The 26,452-nt window shown below is 43.4% G+C and overlaps 1 protein-coding gene across 2 annotated transcripts in view; it reads left to right on the top strand.

Moving 5' to 3' along the window:
* LOC141258986 (saxiphilin-like) overlaps positions 1-26,452 on the top strand; it is a 337,568-nt gene that overhangs the window by 162,712 nt on the left and 148,404 nt on the right. The window contains exons 19-20 of one of the 2 annotated variants that reach the window (XM_073674335.1): positions 16,300-16,501; positions 16,890-17,038. The exons of the other annotated variant lie outside the window; for it this stretch is intronic. Of the exons in view, the coding sequence (XP_073530436.1) occupies positions 16,300-16,501; positions 16,890-16,921 (234 nt within the window). The 3' untranslated portion in view covers positions 16,922-17,038. Of the gene's footprint in view, positions 1-16,299; positions 16,502-16,889; positions 17,039-26,452 lie in introns of those variants that run through there. 2 annotated transcript variants of the gene reach the window in all.

The following is a 26,452-nucleotide window of genomic DNA, read 5'->3' as shown; positions in this document are numbered from 1 at the left end:
ACAATTGAAGCAGAAACCATCCAAAACTTGACAAATTCAATGGACGAGAGAGTTCAGAAGCTCCTTTCGAACAAGGGGTCCTATGTGCAAATGTAACATCACCTAGAATAAAGTTTTGAGTTGAAAGCTGTTTGATTTCAGTTTGTAATAACCTGCTAATGCTTATAATTTCAAAAATGACCATTTTTTTGTTCTTTATTAAAATGAAAAGGTTGATCGAAGAGTGTGGGAGATCTAAGAGTGTGGCAGCCCAGTAGTCAGTATTATTTCGAATTCTGACAATCTGAGGGTCATGTTACAGGTAGTGCAGCAAGAAGGCACTCATGTGTCTTGCGCATCTAGGAGCCCCAAAATTATTTTCAGGGCTAGATGCAGCTAAAAATTATTATTAATTTGAAAGCTGGTGGAGCTTAGTATAGATGGCCTAATAGAATCAGTACTGCAAACTGCTACAAGGCCCAAATTATTTTCCAGCTAAGATACAGATAAACATGATTAGTAATTTTAAATCTGGTGGAGTTTAGTATAGATGGCCTAATAGAATCAGTACTGCACACTGCTACAAGGCCCAAATTATTTTCCAGCCAAGATACAGATAAACATGATTAGTAATTTTAAATCTGGTGGAGTTTAGTATAGATGGCCTAATAGAATCAGTACTGCACACTGCTACAAGGCCCAAATTATTTTCCAGCCAAGATACAGATAAACATGATTAGTAATTTGAAAGCTTAAAACGGTTGGTGAGGTGATTTTAACAAATCATCAAGCTTTTACTCTCCCCAGGATGACACAGGGGTAGAAAAGTCATTTCGGATCCATGATTTGTTCATCTTTATGAACGTGAGTCTGTCTACATTATCAGTGGAGAGCTGCGTGCGCTTATCTGTCAGCACACCACCAGCAGCGCTGAACACACGTTCAGACAGAACGCTGGCTGCGGGGCATGACAAGATCTCCAAGGCGTAAGTGGCGAGCTCCGGCCATTTATCCAGATTGGAAGCCCAAAAAGAGCAAGGGTCCAGTGACACAGTCATGGCTTCAATGTTTACTTGGAGATACTCCTGTACCATCGTCTCTAGGCGTTGACTGTGTGTCAGACATCTTGTGTCCTGTGGCCTTGCAAAGGATGGGCTAAAAAAGTGGTGAAATGATTCCGCAAAATTGATGTTACCAGCAGATACTGTGTTTCTGTTACGGTTTGAGTGCTGAACACTCGACGGTCCCACGGTTGGCAAGTTGGAACTGTGAGATTCACTACGTGCACCACTAGTGTTTTGGGGAGAAGCACATGTAAGATTCTGCAACAGTCTTTGCTGATACTCCTGCATGCGTGCATCTCTTTCTATGGCAGGAATAATTTCTGCAAATTTACTTTTGTACCGGGGATCTAACAGTGTGGCAACCCAGTAGTCAGGATAATTTCTAATTCTCACAATTCGAGGGTCATGTTGCAGGTAGTGCAGCAAGAAGGCACTCATGTGTCTTGCGCATCCAGGAGCACCAAGTCCCTGTTGTGTTGGTGGCGAGGTAACAATCTTGCTTCCTTCCTCTGCCCTCTCCCCCCAACCTCGCACAACAGAAATGTGATCAAGATCTCCCTCATCTGATGAGTCTTCCATCAGTTCGTCCTCCACTTCTTCCTGGGCTCCTGCACCTTCCTCACTAGTTTAGCTGCTACCATGCGCCCTGGTAAAACCATCTCCCCCACCCTCACATGCCTGCCACCTTGGTGCTGACGACCATCTGGACCTTGCAGATGTTAGCCCTTCCGCATACAACTCCTCCTCCTCTACTTCCTCCACCTCCTCTTGTGCCACCACCTGACTCCGAATTCTGTTTAACATGTGCTCCAGCATGTAAATCACCGGAATAGTCATGCTGATAATGGCATCGTCAGCACAAAACATCTTCGTCGCCATTTCAAAACTGTGCAGAAGGGTGCATAGGTCCCTAATCTGAGACCACTCCTCCAGCGTGATTTGCGCCACCTCTGGATCTCGTTGGCCCAGGCTATACGTCACAACGTATTGCACCAGGGCTTGTCGGTGCTGCCACAGTCGCTGAAACATGTGCAGAGTTGAATTCCACCGGGCAGGCACATCGCATTTTAGCCGGTGAAGTGGCAGGCCCAACGACTTCTGTAGAGATGTAAGTCGCTGAGCTGCGGGATGCGAACGGCGGAAGTGAGCACACAGCGACCGTGCCCTCTGCAGAAGGCCATCTAGTCCGGGATAGTGGGCTAAAAATTGCTGGACAACCAGGTTGAACACGTGAGCCATACAAGGCACGTGTATGACATTGCCCCGACGAAGGGCCGCACCCAGGTTTGCAGCATTGTCGCACACGGCCTTCCCTGGTTTCAGGTCCAGTGGAGACAACCATTCATGAAACTGGTTCTCCAGAGCTGACCACAACTCCTCAGCTGTGTGACTCACATTTCCCAGACATTTCAAAGTAAAAACCGCCTGATGACGTTGAGCCCTGCTGCCAGCATAGTAAGGAGGTGTGCAGGATCCCTTCTGAACAGTTAGAAAGCTTGTGGCATGACCAGACAGGATTTTGGTGCAGTTGAAGGACCGAGAGGAGGTTGAGGAGGCAGAAGCAGTGGAGGAACTTCGAGATAAAGAGGATTGACGCACAACTCGTGGGGACGGTAAGACTTGGACAGCAGCCCCTTGTCCTGCTATCACCATAGTTACCCAGTGCCCAGTCAGCGACATGTAACGCCCCTGTCCATGCCTACTCGTCTAAGTGTCTGTGGTGAAATGCACCCTGTCACGCACAGAGTTTCTCAAAGAAGCGGTGATGTTGTGTGCGACATGCTGGTGGAGCGCAGGCACACCTTTCTTTGAGAAGTAGTGCCGACTGGGCATCTGGTACTGGGGCACTGCGACGAACATAAGGTCTCAAAAATCCTCTGTGTCCACCAGGCGGAAAGGCAGCATTTCTGTAGCCAAGAGCTTGCAGATGGTGAAATTCAACCTCTTAGCTTTCTCATGGCTAGGAGGAAATGGTCTTTTACTTGTCCACATCTGAGGGACCGAGGGCTGGCTGTTGTGCTTAGACGGGGTTGAGAAGGGTGTCCTCGGCAAACTGTCGGTCTGTGAGGAAGATGCAGGTGGACATGTTAGGTTGCCTTGATCCAAAGGTGGTGCTATCGATGTCGGACAGCGCTGAACACCAGCTGGTGTTTCCACCTCCAAAGAAAATGATGACCTGCCAATCACGCTGGCTGTTGCGGGTAAAGAGGTGGCAGGTCTGCGTCCCAAAACAGGTGTGACTGCTGTCCACCCAGTCACAGAGGATGAATAAGATGTGGCAGACGGTGGTTGGCCCGGCCGGCTAGGCCACATTGTAGCACAGTGAGCTTCCCACTGCAACTTATGCTTCATATCCATATGCCGGTTCATGCATGAAGTACTCAAACTATGTATTTCTTGGCCTCTGCTTAGCATTTGCTGACAAATGTTACAGATAACACGAGTTGGGTCATCTTTATCGATCTGAAAAAATGCCCAGGCTATGCAAGGCTTAGCACCCATGCGACCTGAAGAGCCACCACGACTTGTGGTCAGAGTCAGAGTTGTGTTTGAGGATGCAGTTGTTGACATGCTTCCAGTACTACGTCTCTGTCCAGGAAGGTGCAACCTGACCTCGTCGTCACTAGCATCCTCCTCCACCTCCTCTGCTGACCTCATCGACTGGCTGACAGTGGGTTGACAGTAAGTGGGATCTCCAACCTCGTCATCATCACCCTGTGTTTTATCACACCCGTCGTCTTCAGAGCCAACCTCTTCCTGCCCTGACAAAAAACTAGAGTTGGCGTTCCAATCAGGTATTTGAGTCTCATCATCGTCTTCCTCATTGTCTCCATCAACAGGAGTTACAGTTTGGGAACGAGGGTCTACATTATGGTCAGAACCTTCTGCGTCTGGTCCTGGATCCGACTCATAAAGATTCTGGGCATCAGTGCAGATCATTTCCTCGTCTGGATTCACAGAAGCTCTGGAGCCGACCTCTGATTCCCAGGCAATAGTATGAGTAAACAGCTCTGCAGACTCAACCATCTGTTCTACCCCATACTCAGACGGGCAGCTGGAGACTTGGGAGCCGTGAGGAAGCAAGTGCGATTGGGGTGACAGCTCTGAGGACTGGAGTATTTGTGATGTTGAACTTGAGGTGGAGGAGAGCCCACTTAAAGGAGCAATTGATATCCGTTAAAGCACCTGCTGTTTTTGTGCCTCATCTGGAATTTGTAGCGATTGGCGTGGCCGTAAGAAAGGGATCTTATCACATTGTCCGCTAAAAGAAGTAGACATCTTAGTTTGGCTGGAAGATGGTCTTTCTTCTGCAGATGTTACTGTTGCTTTAACACCTACCCCATGGACACAACCTTTTTTTCCCTTCCCAACATGCCTAGTCCCCTCTCCACCAGCAGCAGGCCTTTTTCCACTCATTTTGGTGGTTAACTAATTCACAACTCTGGAGTTGTTTGCACAAAAAACAATGGATGGGAACCGAGCCGAGCTGAGTGGCCAAACTGTGGTATTAGCCTAAAAGTATTGGCTGGGTTAGATGCAGAAAAAAATTATATTGAATTTGCAACCTTGTGGAGGTTAGTATAGATGGACTAATAGAACAAGTCCCACACACTGCTACAAGCCTAAATATTTTTTCAGAGCTAGATGCAGAAAAAAATTATATTGAATTTGCAACCTGGTGGAGGTTAGTATAGATGGACTAATAGAACAAGTCCCACACACTGCTACAAGCCTAAATATTTTTTCAGAGCTAGATGCAGAAAAAAATTATATTGAATTTGCAACCTTGTGGAGGTTAGTATAGATGGACTAATAGAACAAGTCCCAAACACTGCTACAAGCCGAAATCTTTTTTCAGAGCTAGATGCAGATAAAAATTATATTGAATTTTCAACCTGGTGGAGGTTAGTATAGATGGACTAATAGAACAAGTCCCACACACTCCTACAAGCCGAGATATTTTTTCAGAGCTAGATGCAGAAAAAAATTATATTGAATTTGCAACCTGGTGGAGGTTAGTATAGATGGACTAATAGAACAAGTCCCACACACTGCTACAAGCCTAAATATTTTTTCAGAGCTAGATGCAGAAAAAAATTATATTGAATTTGCAACCTGGTGGAGGTTAGTATAGATGGACTAATAGAACAAGTCCCACACACTGCTACAAGCCTAAATATTTTTTCAGAGCTAGATGCAGAAAAAAATTATATTGAAATTGCAACCTGGTGGAGGTTAGTATAGATGGACTAATAGAACAAGTCCAACACAGTGCTACAAGCCGAAATATTTTTTCAGAGCTAGATGCAGAAAAAAATTATATTGAATTTTCAACCTGGTGGAGGTTAGTATAGATGGACTAAAAGAACAAGTCCCACACACTGCTACAAGCCTATATATTTTTTCAGAGCTAGATGCAGAAAAAAATTATATTGAATTTACAACCTTGTGGAGGTTAGTATAGATGGACTAATAGAACAAGTCCCAAACACTGCTACAAGCCGAAATATTTTTTCAGAGCTAGATGCAGATAAAAATTATATTGAATTTTCAACCTGGTGGAGGTTAGTATAGATGGACTAATAGAACAAGTCCCACACACTGCTACAAGCCGAGATATTTTTTCAGTGCTAGATGCAGAAAAAAATTATATTGAATTTGCAACCTGGTGGAGGTTAGTATAGATGGACTAATAGAACAAGTCCCACACACTGCTACAAGTCGAGATATTTTTTCAGAGCTAGATGTAGAAAAAAATTATATTGAATTTGCAACCTGGTGGAGGTTAGTATAGATGGACTAATAGAACAAGTCCCACACACTGCTACAAGCTGAAATATTTTTTCAGAGCTAGATGCAGAAAAAAATTATATTGAATTTTCAACCTGGTGGAGGTTAGTATAGATGGACTAATAGAACAAGTCCCACACACTGCTACAAGCCGAGATATTTTTTCAGAGCTAGATGCAGAAAAAAATTATATTGAATTTGCAACCTGTTGGAGGTTAGTATAGATGGACTAATAGAACAAGTCCCACACACTGCTACAAGCTGAAATATTTTTTCAGAGCTAGATGCAGAAAAAAATTATATTGAATTTTCAACCTGGTGGAGGTTAGTATAGATCGACTAATAGAATGATGCTATGCCCAAAAGGTTTTACTTCACTAGGTGCAGTAAAAAAAATTGTATTTTATACACAGGTGGTGTAGCTTGCAACACAGATAGGCTACTCCACTGACTAACACACACTGCAAGAGGTCAAAAAGGATTTGCTTTGCTAGATTTAGCCAAATGCTGTGAGAAAAACTTGCACAGCACTGGCACAGACCTGCCTGGCAAAAAGTGATAGGAACTGCTGTAACCTAGCCCTCAAAAGGACTGCAATTACAATTAGTCTTTACTCCCAACCTATCTATTTAAGAGCACAGACCTGCCTGATAAAAGTGATAGGAACTGATGTAACCTAGCCCTGAAAAGGACTGCAATTACAATTAGTCTTTACTCCCAACCTATCTATTTAAGAGCACTGACCTGCCTGATAAAAGTCGTAGGAAATGATGCAACCTAGTCCTTAAAAGGACTGCAATCACAACTATTCCCTACTCCCAAGCTATCTGTAGATTTGTGTGAAAATTAGCTTGAAATTAACAAAGTATAGAGCACACAGCAACAGCGGTGCCGTCTAACACGCAGCTGCAGCAGTGAGAAAATGGTGGCGATGGGGAAAATGGCTGGGTTTTATAGGGCAAGGACATGTGACATACACTGCCAATGACACATGCCCTTGCTTGTGTGAAAAAAAGCAGTTCGCTCTGTGTGTGCACTGCTGATAGGCTGACAGATTGCACCTCCCCACTGTAAATGCTTAAAAGAGAAAAAAAATGGAGATCTTCATTATTTCTGCAGAGATCCATCCCCTGCCCCTCCCCCCGCCCCGCTGTACACTCAAACTGTGCATTAACATTAATTTTCAGCATTATTGAGAAAAAAATCCAGTTATGATTTTGGTGCACGAACAGTTATTGAACATAACCTCGAACAGCCGAATTTTTTTCAAATTGTTCGTGTTCGCCGAACGGCTCGAACACCGCCAAAAACAGCTCGAATTTGAGATTGGCGAACAGTTCGAGTCGAACACCGCTCATCTCTAAAAGTAACCTTACCATAGAAATACATGCTACCTTAGTAAAAGCCAAAAACCTATTTAATAACACAATACACTGACAATCTTTCATGTTTTATAAAATTAAAAAAGGTCCAAAATGTATCCCTTAGTCATGTGTGAATACACAGACCGTTATGTGCAGAACACTCTCTCAAACTGTCAGTGTCGCTGTTAGAGGTAACATTATTGTGCTATGACTAAGATGAGTGATGTGGCATATATTTTATAATGTTCTCTGCTACCTTCCCACTAATATTCTTATTGGAAGCAAGATAAGCTGATTGTGGCCTGTATTTGCTTGTACTACTGCTCTGACATTTGGTGCTCGTGGTGCTGCTTCTGCTGGCTATACAGTGGCATGTAAAAGTTTGGGCACCTTTGGTCAAAATTACTATTATTGTGAGCACCTAAGCAAGTTGAAGATAAAATGATCTCTTAAAGGCCTAAAGTTGAAGATGACACATTTCCTTTGTATTTTAGGCAAAAAAAAAATATTTTCATATTTTACATTTTAAGGGTATGTGCACACGATGCAGAAATGAAGCAGAAAATTTCTGCATCATTTCTGCATCTCCCTGGCAGAAAAAACGCATGCAGATTGTGCATGCGTTTTTCCTGCAGAATACATGCGGATCCACATGCGGATTCACATGCGTTTCCGCATGCAGATTGACAAGCGCTTTCCAGGCGATAGCATCACTTGGAAAGTGCTTGACAACTGGGTCACACTGTATAAATCCATGCAACCGGCATGGATTTATATAGTGTGACCCGAGAGAGTGTATATACTTACCTCCGACGGCCCGCGCTGTCCTGCTCCCGGCTGTCGGCAACTTTGAATTGAAAGACCTGCCGACGTCAGCGTCACGTGACCCGTCACATGACTCTGACGTAAGCACAGGTCCTACAACTCACTGCAAGTGCTGGGAACCAAGCAGGAGCGCTGCGCGGGCCGACAGATGGTAAGTATATATATATTTTTTATTTTATTCTTGTTTTACAGCTTTTTTAATGGTACCTGGGTGTGGATGAGACTCTCCTCTCCTCTACACCCGGGTACCATCCACATATTAGAACGCGCCAATAATGCAAGTACAGATGCAGTCTTGCGGAATTGGCGCGTTCTAATGCAAGTCAATGGCGGCGAAAACGCCGCGTTTCCGCAAAATTAAATGACATGCTGCGGAATTTTGAGCGCAGCGTTTACGCTGCGGAAAAATCCGCATCATGGGCACAGCACATGCGGATTTCAATTGGGGAACATTGCTTCCCTTCTACCATGCGTTTTTCATGCGTTTCCGCGGCGTTTACGCAACTGCAAAAATGCCGCGGAAACGCATGAAATACGCATCGTGTGAACTCAGCCTAAAGATAACTAAAAGGAAAATGGGCCGATGCAAAAGTTTGGGCACCCTAGGAGATTTGTGTGCTTAGAAAACTTTGACCAAGGTTTCAGACCTTAATTAGCCTGTTAAGGCTGTGGCTTGTTCACTATTATCGTTAGGAAATGTTAGGTGATACAAATTTCTCAGCTTTATAAAAACCCAGCCTCCTCTAACCTTGTGCCAAAAATACTTCAGCCATGGGTTCTTCTAAGCAGCTGCCTAGCACTCTGAAAATGAAAATGGTGGAAGCCCACAAAGCAGGAGAAGGCTATAAGAAGATAGCAAAGTGTTTTCAAGTTGCCCTTTCCTAGGTTCGAAATGTAATTAAGAAATGGCAGTTAACAGTAATAGTGGAGGTCAAGATAAGGTTTAGAAGAGCAAGCAAAATTTCTGTGAGAGCTGCTCATAGGATTGCTTGAGAGGCAAATCAGAATCCCTGCTTGACTGCAAAAGAGCTTCAGAAAGATTTAGCAGACTCTGGAGTTGTGGTACATTGTTCTACTGTTCAGAGACACCTGCACAAATATGACCTTCGTGGAAGAGTCATCAGAAGAAAACCTCTCCTGTGTCCTCATCATAAAATTCAGCATCAGAAATATTCAAAATAACATCTAAACAAGCCTTATGCATTTTGGCAACAAGTCCTGTGGACCGATGAGGTTAAAATAGAGCTCTTTGGCCACAATGATCAAAGGTATGTGTGGAGAACCATTAAGCATGGGGTGGATCAATTATGCTTTGGAGTTGTGTTGCAGCCAGTGGCATGGGGAACATTTCATGGGAAGAGGGAAAAATGGATTCAATGAAATTTCAACAAATTCTTGATGCAAACATACCATCTGTAAAAAAGCTGAAGTTGAAAAGCGGATGGCTCCTTCAAACGGATAATGATTCAAAACACACATCAAAATCCACATTAGACTACCTCAAAAGGCACAAGGCAGAAGGTTTTATAATGGCCCTCACAGTTCTCTGATCTGAACATCAGTGAAAATCTGTTGCTAGACCTCAAAATAAAAGTGCATGCAAGATAATGCATGAATCTCATAGAACTGGAAGAATTTTCCAAGTAAGAATGGATAAAAAGCCCTCAAACATGAATTGAAAGACTCTTGTCTGGCTGCAAAAAGCATTTACAAGCTTCCATACTTTGAAAAGAAGGTGCTACTAGGTACTAACCATGCAGGGTGCACAAACCTTTGCATCGGCCCATTTTCCTTTTTGTAATTTTTAAAAGATAAAAATATATAATTTTTGCCTAAAATATAAAGGAAATGTATCATCTTTAACTTTAGGCCTTTTAGAGATGATTTAATCTTCAACTTGCTTAACTGTTCACAATAACAGTAATTTTGACCAGGGGTGCCAAAACTTTTACATGCCACTGTACATTTTGTGCAAAACTGTAAAAAAAAATTGACAGTATTTGACAACCCCAAATATTCATCCCTTCCAAATATGATAAATCAAGAAATGCTAGGTAGGTAGTTACATGTACAGAAAGCAAACTGTGTCAGCATGTCACAGTAAAGCTATGGCATGTACTGTTGTCAAATTGAACTAGTAAAACTGTTGTGCAAAAACAGACATTCACACTTAAATGTCTACATGTTTTTAAAATTAAATTCAACCATTCGATATACAGTTATATGAAAAAGTTTGGGCACCCCTATTAATCTTAAGCTTAATGTTTTATAAAAATTGGTATTTTTGCAACAGCTATTTCAGTTTGATATATGTAATAACTGTTGGACACAGTAATGTTTCTGCCTTGAAATGAGGTTTATTGTACTAACAGAAAATGTGCAATCTGCATTCAAACAAAATTTGACAGGTGCATAAGTATGGGCACCCTTATCATTTTCTTGTTTTAAATACTCCTACCTACTTTTTACTGACTTACTAAAGTACTTTTTTTGGTTTTGTAACCTCATTGAGCTTTGTAACTGAAATAGCTGTTGCAAAAACACCAATTTGTATAAAACAATAAACTTAAGATTAATAGGGGTGCCCAAACTTTTTCATATAACTGTATGAGTATATATGGGGAGATTTAATTGCATGCCAATCAAGTGTATCATATCCGGTCCGAAATTAGAATCCTCCTTCAAAATTTGAAGCGGAAACAGGCCACCTGGCACAGCAGGTGGTCCAGCCTCAGAAGCTCCAAAGGGAAAAACTCACACCTCCAGCAGCTTAGAGTGTACCAAGGCCTTCTTGACAGGATTAACCCCTGCCATTAGTTCACACTGTGTAACTTCTTCAATCAAATTCCCCAGTCAGATGGGGGCTGTAATCTCATAGGAGAGATTATGGAGTTATTATATGTCCTAGCTGCATATCAGTTACATTTTTGAGATCTCCGGAACGGGCCGAACGCCTATCAATGTCTCGATTCGTTCTACCACTCCATTTAGCCAACTCAGACCTCCTGCTTTGCACTGAAGAAGAGTAAAAGCCCTAAAAACACGATGTCTGCAAAAGGAGTGTCTGGTTTGTCTTTTTATCCTAAGTCATGTATCAAGACTTTTTGAAAAGTATTGAGTTTTAGGATTGCGTGGCGCTAGAGTTCTAGTCTTCTTTCTCTCTGAAGAGGATATTTGCATATCCAATCAATAACGGCCCCATTTTGCATCATACAGTCTTGTTCAAAATAATTTAAACCCTGCACACAGGCAATACATGTAAAATAATAGTGATATATACTCACCCTTCTAGCTCACAAGGTGGTATATGGCCCAAAATTGCACTGGCTATTGATCAGCTACAGATGTCACATGCAGTATAAGGGCTGTGACATCTGCAGAAGATGTAAAGAGACATATTTGGGGTGTGACATTGTTGGTCTTGGGAGTTAGAAGTGTGGGTACACATTAGTACAGTCATGGCCAAAAGTATTGAGAATGAGACAAATAGTAATTTTTCCAAAGTTTACTGCTTCATTTTTTGTAATGGCAATTTGCATATACTCCTGAATGTCAAAGAGTGATCAGCTTAACAGCAATTACTGTACTTGCAAAGTCAATATTTGCCCAGAAAATGAACTTTAACCCGCAAAACACATTTCAACATCATTGCAGTCCTGCCTTAAAAGGAGCAGCTAACATCGTTTTAGTGATTGATCCATTAACACAGGTGTGGGTGTTGATGAGGACAGGGCTGGCGATCAATCAGTCATGATTAAGTAAGAATGACATCACTGGAGGCTGGTTCTTGGTATCATTGTTTCTCTTCAGTTAACCATGGTTATCTCTAAAGAAACACGTGCAGCCACCATTGCACTGCACAAAAATGGCCTAACAGGGAAGAGTATCGCAGCTACAAAGATTGCACCTCAGTCAACAATCTATCGCATTATCAAGAACTTCAAGGAGAGAGCTTCCATTGTTGTCAAAAAGGCTCCAGGGCGCCCAAGAAAGACCAGCAAGCGCCAGGACCGTATCTTAAAACTGTTTCAGCTGCGGGATCGGACTACCAGCAGTGCCGAGCTTGCTCAGGAATGGCAGCAGGCTGGTGTGAGTGCTTCTGCACGCACTGTGAGGCGGAGACTCTTTGAGCAAGGGCTGGTTTCAAGGAGGACAGCAAAGAAGCCACTTCTCTCCAGAAAAAACATCAGGGACCGACTGATATTCTGCAAAAGGTACAGGGAGTGGACTGCTGAGGACTGGGGCAAAGTCATTTTCTCTGATGAATCCCCTTTTCGATTGTTTGGGACATCTGGAAAACAGCTTATTCGGAGAAGAAGAGGTGAGCGCTACCACCAGTCTTGTCTCATGCCAACTGTAAAGCATCCTGAAACCATTCATGTGTGGGGTTGCTTCTCAGCCAAGGGAATCGGCTCACTCACAGTCTTGCCTAAAAACACAGCCATGAATAAAGAATGGTACCAGAATGTCCTCCAAGAGCAACTTCTCCCAACCGTCCAAGAGCAGTTTGGCGCCCAACAATGCCTTTTCCAGCATGATGGAGCACCTTGACATAAAGCAAAGGTGATAACTAAATGGCTCATGGAACAAAACAGAGATTTTGGGTCCATGGCCTGGAAACTCCCCAGATCTTAATCCCATTGAGAACTTGTGGTCAATCATCAAGAGACGGGTGGACAAACAAAAACCAACAAATTCTGGCAAAATGCAAGCATTGATTATGCAAGAATGGACTGCTATCAGTCAGGATTTGGTCCAAAAGTTGATTGAGAGCATGCCAGGGAGAATTACAGAGGTCTTGAAGAAGAAGGGGCAACACTGCAAATATTGACTTGCTGCATTAACTCATTCTAACTGTCAATATAACCTATTGGTACTCATAATATGATTGCAATTATATTTCTGTATGTGATATAAACATCAGACAAACACTAATAAAAACCAGAGGCCAGCAGATCATGTGAAAATATAATTTTGGTGTCATTCTCAAAACTTTTGGCCATGACTGTATATTACTTTAAATGTATTGTTGACCTTGTGCAGCATTGTCATTATTCTCTAAATGCCATTTAATCCCTAAACTACCTGCACATTTTAGGCCATTGTGTGGCGCCCCTGAGGGTTCGACTGCCACAGGGATGCTGCACTTCTTCAATGGAGTGTAGTGTTCCTCCTCTGAGGTAAGAACAATGTGATGGTCAGGACCCTACCTCCACATCCAACACCACACTTCTCCCACCAGAGGGGGCTAATAGGCACCAGGTGCTGCCCCTACTGATAGTTGGGAGACTGGGGAACATAAAAGTTATAGGAACCAGTTAGTGGGTGAGGGTGGAGGACTCACATTATAGTGACACCTTAAATTTCATATTTAATACACTGCCATCTTGGCTCTTGGTTCTTTGACTGTTATCAGATCGTGATCTCCCTCCCTGAGCGTGGATCCTGTGTGGACCTGCAGAGGATGGAGAGACGGCCCTCGTCCCCTGGCCTTGAGATGAGGGGCAGGCGGGAGATAACGAATGTCTCAGTCCGGTCAGGAACCATGACCAAGAAAGCCCGGAGCTTTAGAGTGTATCCCCACCGCAAATGGGTCCCGGGGAGGATGCAGATGGAGCGGTCTACGCCACCTGTCCTCGCCTACCTGATCTATTCAGAGGGATTCTGGCTGCAAGAGGGGACCGGCCCCCGACACCAGACCTTGCAACTCTACGTCCTGGTCAGGGAAGCCCGGTTGGCCCTGAGGATCCCACCAGGTACAGGAAGAATGACGCTGCCACCCGTACCCTTGTTCTGAGAGAAGTTCAGAGGGAGACCCGGCCTATTCACTCACACACGGACAGGAAAGGACTAGGTCTAATGTCTAGGAACACTCTGGTGCGGGGTCCTGATTTAACGCTGGACTTACTCGGAGGTTGTCGGACCCCCTCGTCTCTGGGGAGTTGCCTTCCTACTGCCATCTCTATCGTGAGTAAAGCCTTGGAAGTTCACCCCTATGGCCTCCGGACTTTTTATTCTGCACTACACCGCACTACGCAGTACCAGACCTCCTGGACTACTACTCCCTCCTTCCTGTCCCTCTGCCCCGAGGCCCTGCTCCGCCTGTGGGGAGTAGTAATAACTACGGCTGCTATAACACCATGCCTTGGCTGACTGCAGCAGCGCTGGTGGCCTTCACCAGGTGCCACAGGTGGCGTAGTCGTAATCAGCCACTCAACCCGGATAAGCCCATAACTTCCTTTTAAAGTGACGGCTCTGGGCACGGAGCGGTTCCGGGCCACGGCTGCACCCCAACTCTCCATCTTAGGACCCGACTTCGAGTCCCTATCTCCCAGGGTAAGGGGCTTACAGAAGGCTTTGAGGCGTCACAATTGTATCACAGCATTTTTCCTTTTTTCTTTTTATTTATCATCTCATTTCGACATCTATAATGTTTAATTTTTTACGTTTAGTAGTAGAGCACAGCACTCTTGACAGCAGGTGCACAAGTAGGAGCCCAATCCGTAGTATAATATCTATGAAGAACTTGGCACTAAATTGATGTAGAAAAAGGAGATTTATTTGCAATCCACAGCAAATATATTTGACGTTTCGGTCTCAGTTTAGACCTTCTTCAGACATACAGATTACCATAGATAAATATAGGACTCAATGCTGAAACTATACAGGATACAGTGCATCTGAAAAGTGGGAACACCACTAAAGGTATGGCACCTATAGAAGTCAGCATGTGTCAGCATTAATTTTTTACAGTTGACAATGGTCTGCTTATACAGTAGCTAGCAAATTATCAAGAATGGAACATACCTGGAGGAACGCCCACATGCTAGGCCAAATTGAACAGCAAGGCTATCAATCAAAAAATGATAACCCAGCACACCTCATTCTCGGATTGGATGACTGGGTTGTCACTCACAACAATGACAGTCCAGCACACTCCAGATCCTATAGGGCGTCTGAGCTGTCACAGCTTCCCTAGGCCAAGTGGGTGATGAAACCATGACAGGTTCATTTTTTAAGAAACACATGTATTTGTTGATGGTGACATTTTGGGTATATAATGGACAAACCTAAATTTTATTAAGTCTTTATAGGGAAAAATAAAAAAAAACAATTCTATTGTTTTTTAACATTTTAAATTTTAAACTGATCAAAGTTACATACATAAAGCATTATCTTTATTCTTTGGATCAGTACAATTTTGACAACACCAAATTTATATAGTTTTATTACTTTTATACAATAAATGCACTGTTTGAAGAAAAATTATTTGTTTTTGTGTCGCTATTAGTGATGAGCGAGTATGTTCTGTTAACCCTTTCGCCGAGTATGCTCGGGCCGAGCTCCGAGTATTTACAGCTGCTCGGTGATATGGTTGATCGCTCCCATGTGCATGATTTGCGACTATTTGACAGCTTTATTACATGGGAGGAATGTGTAAGAAATAGACATTCCTCACATGTATTAAAACTGTCAAACAGTCGCAAATCATGCACATGGGAGCGATCAAACATATCACCGAGCAGCTATAAATACTCGGAGCACGACCCGAGCATACTCGGCGAAAGGGTTAACAGAACATACTCGCTCATCACTAGTCGCTATAATCAGAGACTTAAGATTTATTTATTTTTTTCTCAGTGGAGCTGTATAATTGCTTACTTTTTACGTGACAAGATGAAGATTTCTGTGGTATCATTTCCTTATACATACTACTGTTTGATGAAACCACTTGTATGGGGCAATAGCTGTTGGGATCTGTCCCATGGAGTCATATTGACTGATACTATTCAGGACCTCCCTTTTATTGGGTTTTCTTATTTATTTTTTTTTATTATCACATGATTTTCTTTTTCTTATATTGATCTTTTTAAGAATCACATTTTTAAGAATGTTTATGTAGTGTAGCAATTTCTGGCTCACAAATAGACCTCAGTGTGAGCCAAAAATTAAGAATAGCCGTCACGTGACAAGGAGTGAATCGCGATGGAAACCGGGAAAAACAACAATCAGTGAGTATATTAATACACCTACACTACATATGTTGTACATTCACACAGGTTTAGCCCATAAAAATGTTAATAGGAGGAGCTTTTCTCTATTGTTTTTCATGTATAGGCCTGGTGTTTTTCTTTCATTTATTCAGTGATTTTTCCTATTATGTAGGTCTCAGATTCCAGGATCTTAGTGTGAACCATCCTATTTGGGCAGGGCCCATATTTACTATTTTGTCTTTCGGTGCTGGATTTGTAATCCAAATATTTGCTTCCCTTTAGTCTCTCTATGGACGGACAGGATTTCAGAAGGACATATTTCATTTGTTTTCGTCAAGTCACGGCCAAAACCTCCTCTTCAGTGATCACACACAATGCTTGGTTGAGTTTGACAGGATGCTTGATAGAGAAATTGTGGATGATTTTTTCGGCAAACCCTTTCACAAAATTGTATTCAGAGATAACAAATGCTTACCAAAATCAGGTACATAATGTGATTTATTTATTTACTTCCCTTCACATACAAATATTATAAGGTCTGAACAACCATGTATGAGATATGAGGTATTTACACTTCCTGGTAAATAAGTCACCACTTTCCATCATAGTGACTAAATAATGGAAATAGCTGAGGCCTCACTGGGCTGGTTACATATCTTTTGCTAAATGTTGGACTCACACTAAGCAGATATGTATGGCATATCCTATAGATTCCGCAAGGACAATGGGGAGGACAATTAGTAAGATCAATTAAAACACTTAAATCAGCAGTCCTAGAAAGGTACATAAGGGGCAGTCGTCTTTTATACTTGTACTATGTTTGACTGTTTTTATATGATATAATCAATTTTTCCTCTTGTTTCTATCTACAGCATTGAACGCTGCTTGCTTATTCCATCACTGATGAGAAGACGTAAAAATGGATACCTGGTCATCAATCTTTCACCATTCTTCTCCTATTATTTGTTTTCATTGATCCATTTTACTAATTTCAGTATTTCTAATAAATGGCTTCAACTTATCGAACATGTTTTTATTTATTTATAAGAGAATGAGCAGATAAACCATTGGACTTTGCTGCAAAATAATATTTCAATCATTATCTTAAACCATTCCATATGCTATCTGGAAAAAAATGATGGGGGAATTTATCAAGAACCTTATACCACATTCGTTTAATAAATAAGAAGAGCTAAGTATTTTTTTGCATGCCCTCTTTGCTACTGTTTTCTGGGTGTTAGTGGAGGAGGCAGGATCACATATTTCAATTTCTGGTGCACGAATGAGTAAAGATGCTCCAAATTAATTAAGAGTCCTGTGCATCCTTATAAATTTAGTATTTCATCCTCCAGTGTTATTTTGTCTTAAAAATAGTATATGAAAAGACAGTTTTTATTAATGCTCTGCAATGTGCATAGTAATTTATAAATTATGTGCAGGGGAAGAGGTGAATATTAATTTCGCATTTACAAATGCTTGACTTGCTGGTGCGCATGTAAATGTGGAATGAATATTCACCCCTTTCCTGCCCATAATCCCACCAGCATCACTGATTTGGTGCAGTCAGGCTGCTGTGTTACTCGCCCGAGAATCGCAACGCAATCCTCGGACTGGTTGTCTGCTTTCCTTACCTGAGCATGACAGCAAATATTTCTATGCAGTGCCACTCTCAGGTCAGGCAAGCAGATGGTCAGTACGAGGATTGTGATGTGATCTTCGGGCATAAAGCAGTCTGACTGAATCAGTGATGCCAGTGCAGACGGGTGGGCGAGATGGGAAAGGGGTGAATATCTATTTGCCATTCACGAGACCATGAATGCCGAACAGTGTTCGACATATTGCGGATTGGATAGACAGATTGCTGGGTGGGGTTGGGGAAAACACAGTGGTCATGGTACACATCGGTACCAATGAAAAAGTTAGCGGGAGGTGTAAGGTCCTTAAAAATGATTACAGGGAACTAGAAGAGAAGCTGAATGAGAGGACCTCCAAGGTGGTGTTTTCAAAAATACTGCCAGTGCCATGTGCGTCCCTAGAAAGACAGCGGGAGCTTAAGGGAAATAAATAAATGGCTTAGAAATTGGTGCAGGAAGTATTGGTTTGGGTTCATGGAGAACTGGGCTGAATTCTCTGTTGGATACAGGCTCTACAGTACGGACGGGCTGCACTGCAATGGGGAGGGTGCAGCTGTGCTTGGGGAAGCAAAGGTCAGATGAATAGAGGAGCTTTTAAACTGAATCTGGGGGTAGGGAGGGTAGTTGTGCTAAAAAAAGACATAGAGTAAACAGAGTGAGACAGTAGGGGTTTATGAGGATTTAGGGGTGGCAGGGATATGCAAGGAAGGTAGGTAGCTGAGTAGGAGTAACAAAAATGATAGTAGTATTACATTTCTGCTGACAAATGCAAGAAGTCTTGCAAAAAATAATTAATGAATTGGGAAACCCTTATGTCGGCCACAGATTACAATGTGGTGGGGAATAACAGAAACCTGACTTGACGAAAGCCATGACTGGGTGACAAACGTAGAGGGTTACACTACATTCAGGAACAGCAAGAAAGACAAAAAAGATGGAGGGGTGTGTATTTTTGATAAATCCAACTTAAGACCTGTGCTCAATGATGACATTGGGGGAGCTACGACCATGTAGAGTCAGTATGGGTAAATGTACATAGGGATGGTAGTAATGATAAGCTGCTAATTGGAGTTTGCTACAAGCCTCCTAATATAGATGAACAGGTAGAGGATGAAATGCTGAAACACATTAAGAAGGCAGCAACTTTAATAGGGTCTTTATTATGGGTGGTTTTAGCTATCCAGACATTCAATGGGACATATAATCTTCTGGTTGTGCTAAAAGCTGCAAGTTCTTATCCACAATTCAAGACAATTACCTCTCTCAGCTGGTAGATGAACCAACCAGGGGAGGTAATCTGCTGGATCTGGTCCTGTCAAATAGACCAGATACAATTTCAGATTTACAGATCAGGGAACATTTGGGAAACAGCGACCATAATATGGTAAGCTTCAATGTAATTTCCAATCAAACACTCAAAATGGGAATTGCAAAATCATGGAACTTTAGGAAAGCTGATTTCAATAAATTATGGTAAGATTGTAGACTGGGGATAGTGTACATTAATGGGGCATGTTTAACCACTTTACCCCCAAGGGTGGTTTGCATGTTAATGACCAATTTTTACAATTCTGACCACTGTCATTTTATGAGGTAATTACTCTGGAACGCTTCAACGGATCCCCCTGATTCTGAGAATGTTTTTTGGTGACATATTGTACTTCATGATTGTGGTAAAATTTCTTTGATATCACTTGCGTTTATTTGTGAAATAAATGGAAATTTGGCGAAAATTTAGAAAATTTAGCAGTTTTCAAAATTTTAATTTTTATGCCCTTAAATCAGAGAGATATGTCACACAAAAGAGTTAATAAATAACATTTCCCATATGTCTACTTTACATCAGCACAATTTTGGAACCAACATTTTTTTTTGTTAGGGAGCTATAAGGGTTAAAAGTTGACCAGCGATTTCTCATTTTTCCAACAAAATTTACAAAACCATTTTTTTAGGGACCACATCACATTTGAAGTCACTTTGAGAGGTCTTTATGACAGAAAATACCCAAAAGTGACACCATTCTAAAAACTGCACCCCTCAAGGTGCTCAAAACCACATTCAAGAACTTTATTAACCCTTCAGGTGCTTCACAGGAATTTTTGGAATGTGGAAGAAAAAAATGAGCATTTAACTTTTTTTCACAAAAATGTTACTTTAGACCCAATTTTTTTTATTTTTGCAGGGGTAACAGGAAAAAATGGATGCCAAAATTTGTTGTGCAATTTCCCCTGGGCACTCAGATACTCCATATGTGGGGAAAAACCACTGTTTGGGCGCACGGCAGGGCTTGGAAGGGAAGGAGCGCCATTTGACTTTTTGATTGTAAAATTTGCTTGAATAATTAGCGGACGCCATGTTGCGTTTGGAGAGCCCCTGATGTGCCTAAACAGTGGAAACCCCCCAAAAGTGACCCCATTTTGGAAACTAGACCCCCCAAGGTACCTATCTAGATGCATAGTGAGAACTTGGAACCTCTAGGTGCTTCACAAATTGATTCGTAAAAATGAAAAAGTATTTTTTTTTCCACTTTTTCATTTTTACGAATCAATTTGTGAAGAACCTGAGGGTTCCAAGTGCTCACTATGCATCTAGATAGGTGCCTTTGGGGGTCTAGTTTCCAAAATGGGGTCACTTGTGGGGGAGCTCCACTGTTTAGGCACATCAGTGGCTCTCCAAACGCGACATGGTGTCCGCTAACACATTGAATGGAAAATCGGCTCAAATTGTTAGCGGACACCATGTTGCGTTTGGAGAGCCCCTGTGTGCCTAAACATTGGAGCTCCCCCACAAGTGACCCCATTTTGGAAACTAGACCCCCCAAGGCACCTATCTAGATGCATAGTGAGCACTTGGATCCCCCAGGTGCTTCACAAATTGATTCGTAAAAATGAAAAAGTGGAAAAAAAAACACTTTTTTATTTTTTTGCTTTGTTTTTTTTATCATGTTCACTGAAGGGGTTAACTAGTGGAAAAGTTTTATAGGCCAGGTCGTTACGGACGCGGCGATACCAAATATGTGTACTTTTATTGTTTGTTTTTATTTTTTTCATAATAATATTTATTGATGGGTACATTATATTTTTATTTTTAGTGGATTATTTTTTTTATTTTTTTTAAATATTTTTACAATTTTTTTTTTATTTTTTTTTTTACTTTTTGAGAGTTTTTTTACTTTTATACTTTGTCCCACTATGGGACTTTCACTTTTTTTTCTCTGATCGCCTGCATGGCACAGGAATGCAGCACCATCCCTGTGTCATACAGGCTGTCAGCGCTGGACAGGGAGAAGATAGTTTGGAGATGCACTGTTCATGTCCAAACAATCTTCCTGCTGTCTGGTGACCCGGATGTTGTCATGACGACATCGGGTCATCATGGCAACACCCGGGAAGCCGCGGCAGACAGCGCTGGAGGCCTGAAGAGGAGGTGAGTATACCGATCACCTCCCCTTGCCACCGCAATGCTGCGATCGACTTCGATCGCAGCATTGCGGGGGTTAATGTGCTGGGTGTCAGCTGTGACAATCAGCGATGACGAGTCAGGCTCTTAAAGCCCAGGGCACTGACGCGTATTAGTACGTCATGGGCTTTAAAGGGGTTAAGGATATACTACTAGAATCCCATAGAAAACTTACACCCTCTGGTAATAAAATGTCCAAGAATAAAAAGAAACCATTATAGATAAATAAGACTGTACAAAGTATAGCATTTCATGAGTATAAAGATCTCAATAAAAATGTAAAAATTAAATCACGCTAGCAAAGTTATCTAAAGAGAAACAAATTGCCAGCGACATTAAAATAAATCCCCAAATTTTTTATAAATACATCAATGCCAAAAAGAAAAAAATGGATGGTATCGGCCCCATAAAAGATGATAATAACAAATAAGCAATAACAATAAAATCAAAATTCACCACCTGATATAACTAGCTTAACCTCTTCACCTGAAAGTTTGCATTTACTTCTACCCGGAGGTATGATATAAGGATTTACAGTATTCCCTATGCTTGTGTGAGATGTGTGTCTGTTCACCAGAGTGATATAATTGTGTAAATCTGTATCCACACTAGTATAACAATGTACTTGTTTAAAGAGGTTTTAACTCTGTGAATGATTTAAAATGCATTGTGTTACATGATTATATAAGGAGAATATGCAGTTAATATATTGATGATAGGGAGTTCAGTGCATGTTGTTACAGGGTAGTAACGGTGAAATCTGCCCAACAACCAAAGGGGAGTTGGTGATTGGTCTAGCTCCAGTGTGGGAGGGGCTTAGCTAATGTGCTTAGGGGATTTCCCAGTGGCAGTTGAAAACGTACGTGACAGGAATAAGTGGAGCGGTCATCTTGGGGGTATTCTGAAATATGTCCTGAACAGAAGAGGACGTGCTGAAAGGGAATTCAGCAGCATCTGCTTGTGAGAACACCCCATTGACTCCAGAGAAATGGGAAATTGGAGCTGAGTTTGCTCACGACCAGAATCTGTCCAAGTCTGAGGAGATTCCTGTCAGAAACGCTGTCCAGAGATGATAAAGGCCGAGACCTCTAGTAGGGAGGTGTTGGACACCACTGAGAAATTAAGCTACAGACATCAATGGTACCGCTCACCTGTTGAAGGGGCCCTGCAGTGAGTAACTGTGCACACATAACATTTTGGCGCCAAAATATTCAAGGCTAAGATATAGCCTGTAGTTAGTTAGTTAGGTATATTAACTTCTTCACACAACGTTTGTTGCTAATACCAGCGTTTAGAACTTTCGGATTTGCTGCCATGGTTTAAGCTGGTTTAATAACTAAGATAATCCCAATCCACTTTGAGGTGCCGATGACTCGCCCAGGGGAATATGGGGGACTCGGTACCCGGGCCTTTACCTTCTTGGGATGTCACAGCAGTCGGCAACCGGGGCCGTACACTGGGGTCACTCTTTAAAAAGGGGGGGGGGGTTTGTTGCTTGAAGGGATGATGACAGTCTTGTCTCGTGACGCCACCTGTGGTTCCCGGTAATGGGTACCGGTGCTGCTTCAGACCTCTCGGGCAGATGTTAGGGCAGCTGAGTTGGTGCGGCTCTCCACTGGCAGAGCACAGCTCCAGGGCAGTGTAGGTGCAGATGGTGATGCTGGGAGTTGTAGTGCAGGAGCGATAACATGGTAGAAAGAACTGACAGAAACAGTGGGGTGCAGTCATCCGAGTTTACTCACAGTTATTTAGGTTCCTCAGGTAACACTAGACAGCTGACAGTCTCCCACGTGGCGCTGCGTTCACCAGGCAGGGGTTCAGCACTCCCTCAAGTATCTCAAGAGCACTTAACGGGACCCCTCTCTGTATGTTCCTTTCTTAGCCAACTTCCCGCGCTGGGTCTCTACCACCTGCCCTGCGCCCTGCCACACAAATTCCATCCCTCTGGGCAACTTGAAGTTCCCGAACCTTGCTTGGTGCCCTTTTCGGCGGCTTAGGTGCGGATGTGGCAATTGCACCTTGAAAGTGCAGAAGCCTCCGGTTTTCTAGCTGAGACCTAAAGTAACTCGACTAGTGCAGGGACCGGTTCCCTTCTTGCGGCCTGATCCCTCTGAAGCCTGGCAGATTCAGGTGTACGGGTGCCGTCCTGCACTCACCGTACTCCCTGGGATCCCTTCTGTTACTGGAGCCTTCCTCCCTTGCTCCCACTCCTTTCTCAGTCTTGGGCATGACAGGCCGAGCCAGCCTCCCGAGCTAAGCTCCTGAAGAGCCTTTGCTCCTCACGTCCTCTCACACTCTCTCTCTCCTTTCAACGCCCTCAAAAGATGGCTTCCCTATATATATATATATGTATCTTCTTTAAGTGCTCCCCTGGTCTGTGTCCTCCACCCACACCCACTACTTGGTTCCCCCTCACTTTTGGTTCCCCCCACTCCAGCCAGGGATGGGGCAGCAGAAGAAGTGCATAATGCCCTCCCAGTCGGCCTGGAGCAGTGTAGTGATGAGTGCAGGTGTTAGTGTCCCAGGCAGTACTCCATCCTTACCTGAGAGAAGGAGATGCCACACCTCTGGTTGAGGAGCAGTACCTTTGTGGTGACTGAACCATCAGGGGCGCCACACCGACACGGCACACAACGGACTCCGGATCATACTTGGACTCCATTTTGTTACAGTAGAAAGTTTCTGCACAGAATTTTAGTACTGGACAGTTATTCAACTGTGTACAACTATATTCACGGCTAAACAGCCGTCACCATAGTTTGTTTTGGGTATTCTCAATACAGTTGAGGACGGACTGTTCCTCTGTAAACACTATGGGAAGGGAAAGGGCAATTTGGTTGGGAAAATAGGGAAAATATTTGTAAGATTGTAAAACCTCAGTTTTGTACCGCAGGCTAGCCTGTATGGTACATGCATATGATTAATCCAATTCTTAAGGTGTAAAACGGCAATAGGCGACCAATTTAGACAGGTACGCCAGCAGGCAAATCTATAAAAAAAAATTGTAAATGCAGATCGCTTAGGTGCCATGCTGTATAGCACTGAAGTTCCAACTGTTGACTAATGTTTGCATAATATTTAAATGTTTTGCATTATTTGAGTGAAAATATACACTTAAAGTAAAATAGTTTTTTTTTGGGATCAACCTGTGTAAGAGTTGGTTTTCTCACCCGTGGCTCCGCCATGTCCTGAAGAACACTCCTGGTACACGACTTACACTTATACCCTCCAATGTACCACAGTCTTTCTGAACCCACCACCAGGTGATTTTGTCCCGGACTGCTGCTCATCCTGTTTTTAATATTTAGTTTTATGTGATCAAAGTTATACCTTTTGCTGTTTTCAGACACATTTTTGCTTAATACCACAGCTAACATTGCTACACACTTCACATGCCAGTGCTCTTTCTATCTGTGCTGGCACAGATAACAGCTGGGTTATTGGCTGGTGTATCAGTATTTACTTGTCCACACTGTTTGTAAAAGTGGCCATTTAAGTTCAAAACTCAGCACCTTGTACCTTCTGTTTCACTCCTTTAATTCCCCTAGTGTTATAAGTGACGCGCCCCCTGGGCCATATTCTTTAGGGGGAATATCCGGAGCCGGATCAGATGGGAGTTGTAGTCTTCCGAGTGGCTGTGACCCGGTCCGTGCCCAGGGTGTCAAACTCAGTTGTATGTGGCAGTCCTACAGATGTTAATAAGTTCTTAATGTCGACTACGCCACCCGTTGTATTGCGGTCACTATGGCCGCCGCTGCAGCAGGGTCCGCTGAGGCTGATGGTGTAGGTGCAGCTTTTGATGGTATAACCCCCAACGGGTGGGGTATAGCCTCAGGGGGTCAGGTGCAGAGAATGGGGGTTGTGGTGGTGCAGCATAGATGTTAAAGGAAGACAGAGTCGGGTTATGCAGTTAAGGGTATTTACTCACTGCTGATGTTCCGGTCACTCCAGCTTCAAGTGACCTCCCGAGCCGTGCTGCATCCACCAGGTCCTGGATCCAGCCAACCCCCAAGCGAGTCCGGAGCGTGACCCTGAGCTCTCCTTCTGTCCTTTCTCTGGCCGTCCCCACTAGTGATCCACCCAGGTCCAGCTCCCTCGGGCCTTCTGTTGGGAGACCCTTGGCCTTGGGTTCCCTGACCCTCCACGTGGTATGCCTTCGGGGTGGATGTGGTGGGTGGCCGTGGCAGACGCTGCCCACGGCCTCCGGTCTCTGGCTGGGGTGTGTTTTTGCCCCCACCAGCTTGGGTTCCGGTACCCTGATGCCGACTCTTCACCCGTGGATTGGATTTGGGGTCTCAGAGTCCTCTCTTCTGTTTCCCCCTCTGGGTCTCTCTTGCTTTCTCCTCTCTCTCTCTCTGGGGCTGCTCTGCTCCTCTGCTTCTTACTCTGACAGACTGACCCTGTTCTTTGATGGTGCCCACCTTATATACACCCTCTATGTGTGAGCTCAGGTGACCAGCACCCAATGAGCTCCTATCTTTACCCAGGCTGCTCCCCCTATCTGCCCCTACACTACTTGGGATGTACCACCCCCCTCCCACTCCAGCCAGGAACAGACTCGGTCGTACCTGCACATTTCTAAGTGGGAGTACCGTCGGCCTGTTCCTCGGAAATGGGATGTATGTAGTGCATGCAGCCTACCGAGCTCAGTTCCACACTCCTTCCTTACCCGGGAGTGGAATATCACACCTCTGGGTTGAGGTGCAATACCCCTGTAGCAGCCGAATCCTCAGGGTGCTACATTCCCCCCTGGTAAATCACAGCACGTCCTCGGGCTGTAAGACAAAAACATCACAAAACATACAAAATTTTTCATAAACATATAAAACATATAAAACATTATATAAATTAGCAGCATTAAACATTCTCGTCGTCTCTTGTTCCTCCTCCGGTCACTGGGCAACTGTTGACCGGGCAAAGTGCGACAGTTCTTTTCCTTAAGGTGGTTTTACAGTAAAACCAGTAGGGGGCGCTTTAGGAAGCGCAACTATTTACAAGGGACAGTGTGGCCGCTCTCAGTCCTCGGCCAGGTATTGGGGAGGAATGACCGCTCTCAGTCCTCGGTCAGTGGGATTAAGGGTAAACGGGTGAACAGTTCACATCAGCTGGTCCCAACGGGGACTATATTTGCAGTAACAGTTTCTTTATACCCCGATCGGGTAACTATTTACAGCACCTGCTCCGCTGTACTTAACGACGTCTTCCTCCTGCTCTTTCTTTGGGGATCTTAGCTTCAGACCCGTCCGGGTCCTCTTGCTCTTCCTCCTCACATCGCAGCTCTTCCTCCGTCAGGCGATGCACATGGATGGCGTAGGGACCTTTGGCACACTTGTGCCGGGTAA

This window comes from Phyllobates terribilis, unplaced genomic scaffold (assembly GCF_046119375.1).
Source record: "Phyllobates terribilis strain yellow unplaced genomic scaffold, ASM4611937v1 Scaffold_3__8_contigs__length_932513732, whole genome shotgun sequence".
Lineage (NCBI taxonomy): Eukaryota > Metazoa > Chordata > Amphibia > Anura > Dendrobatidae > Phyllobates > Phyllobates terribilis.
Note: the sequence above shows the minus strand (reverse complement) of the source record. Positions and strands in the feature narration are given on the sequence as shown.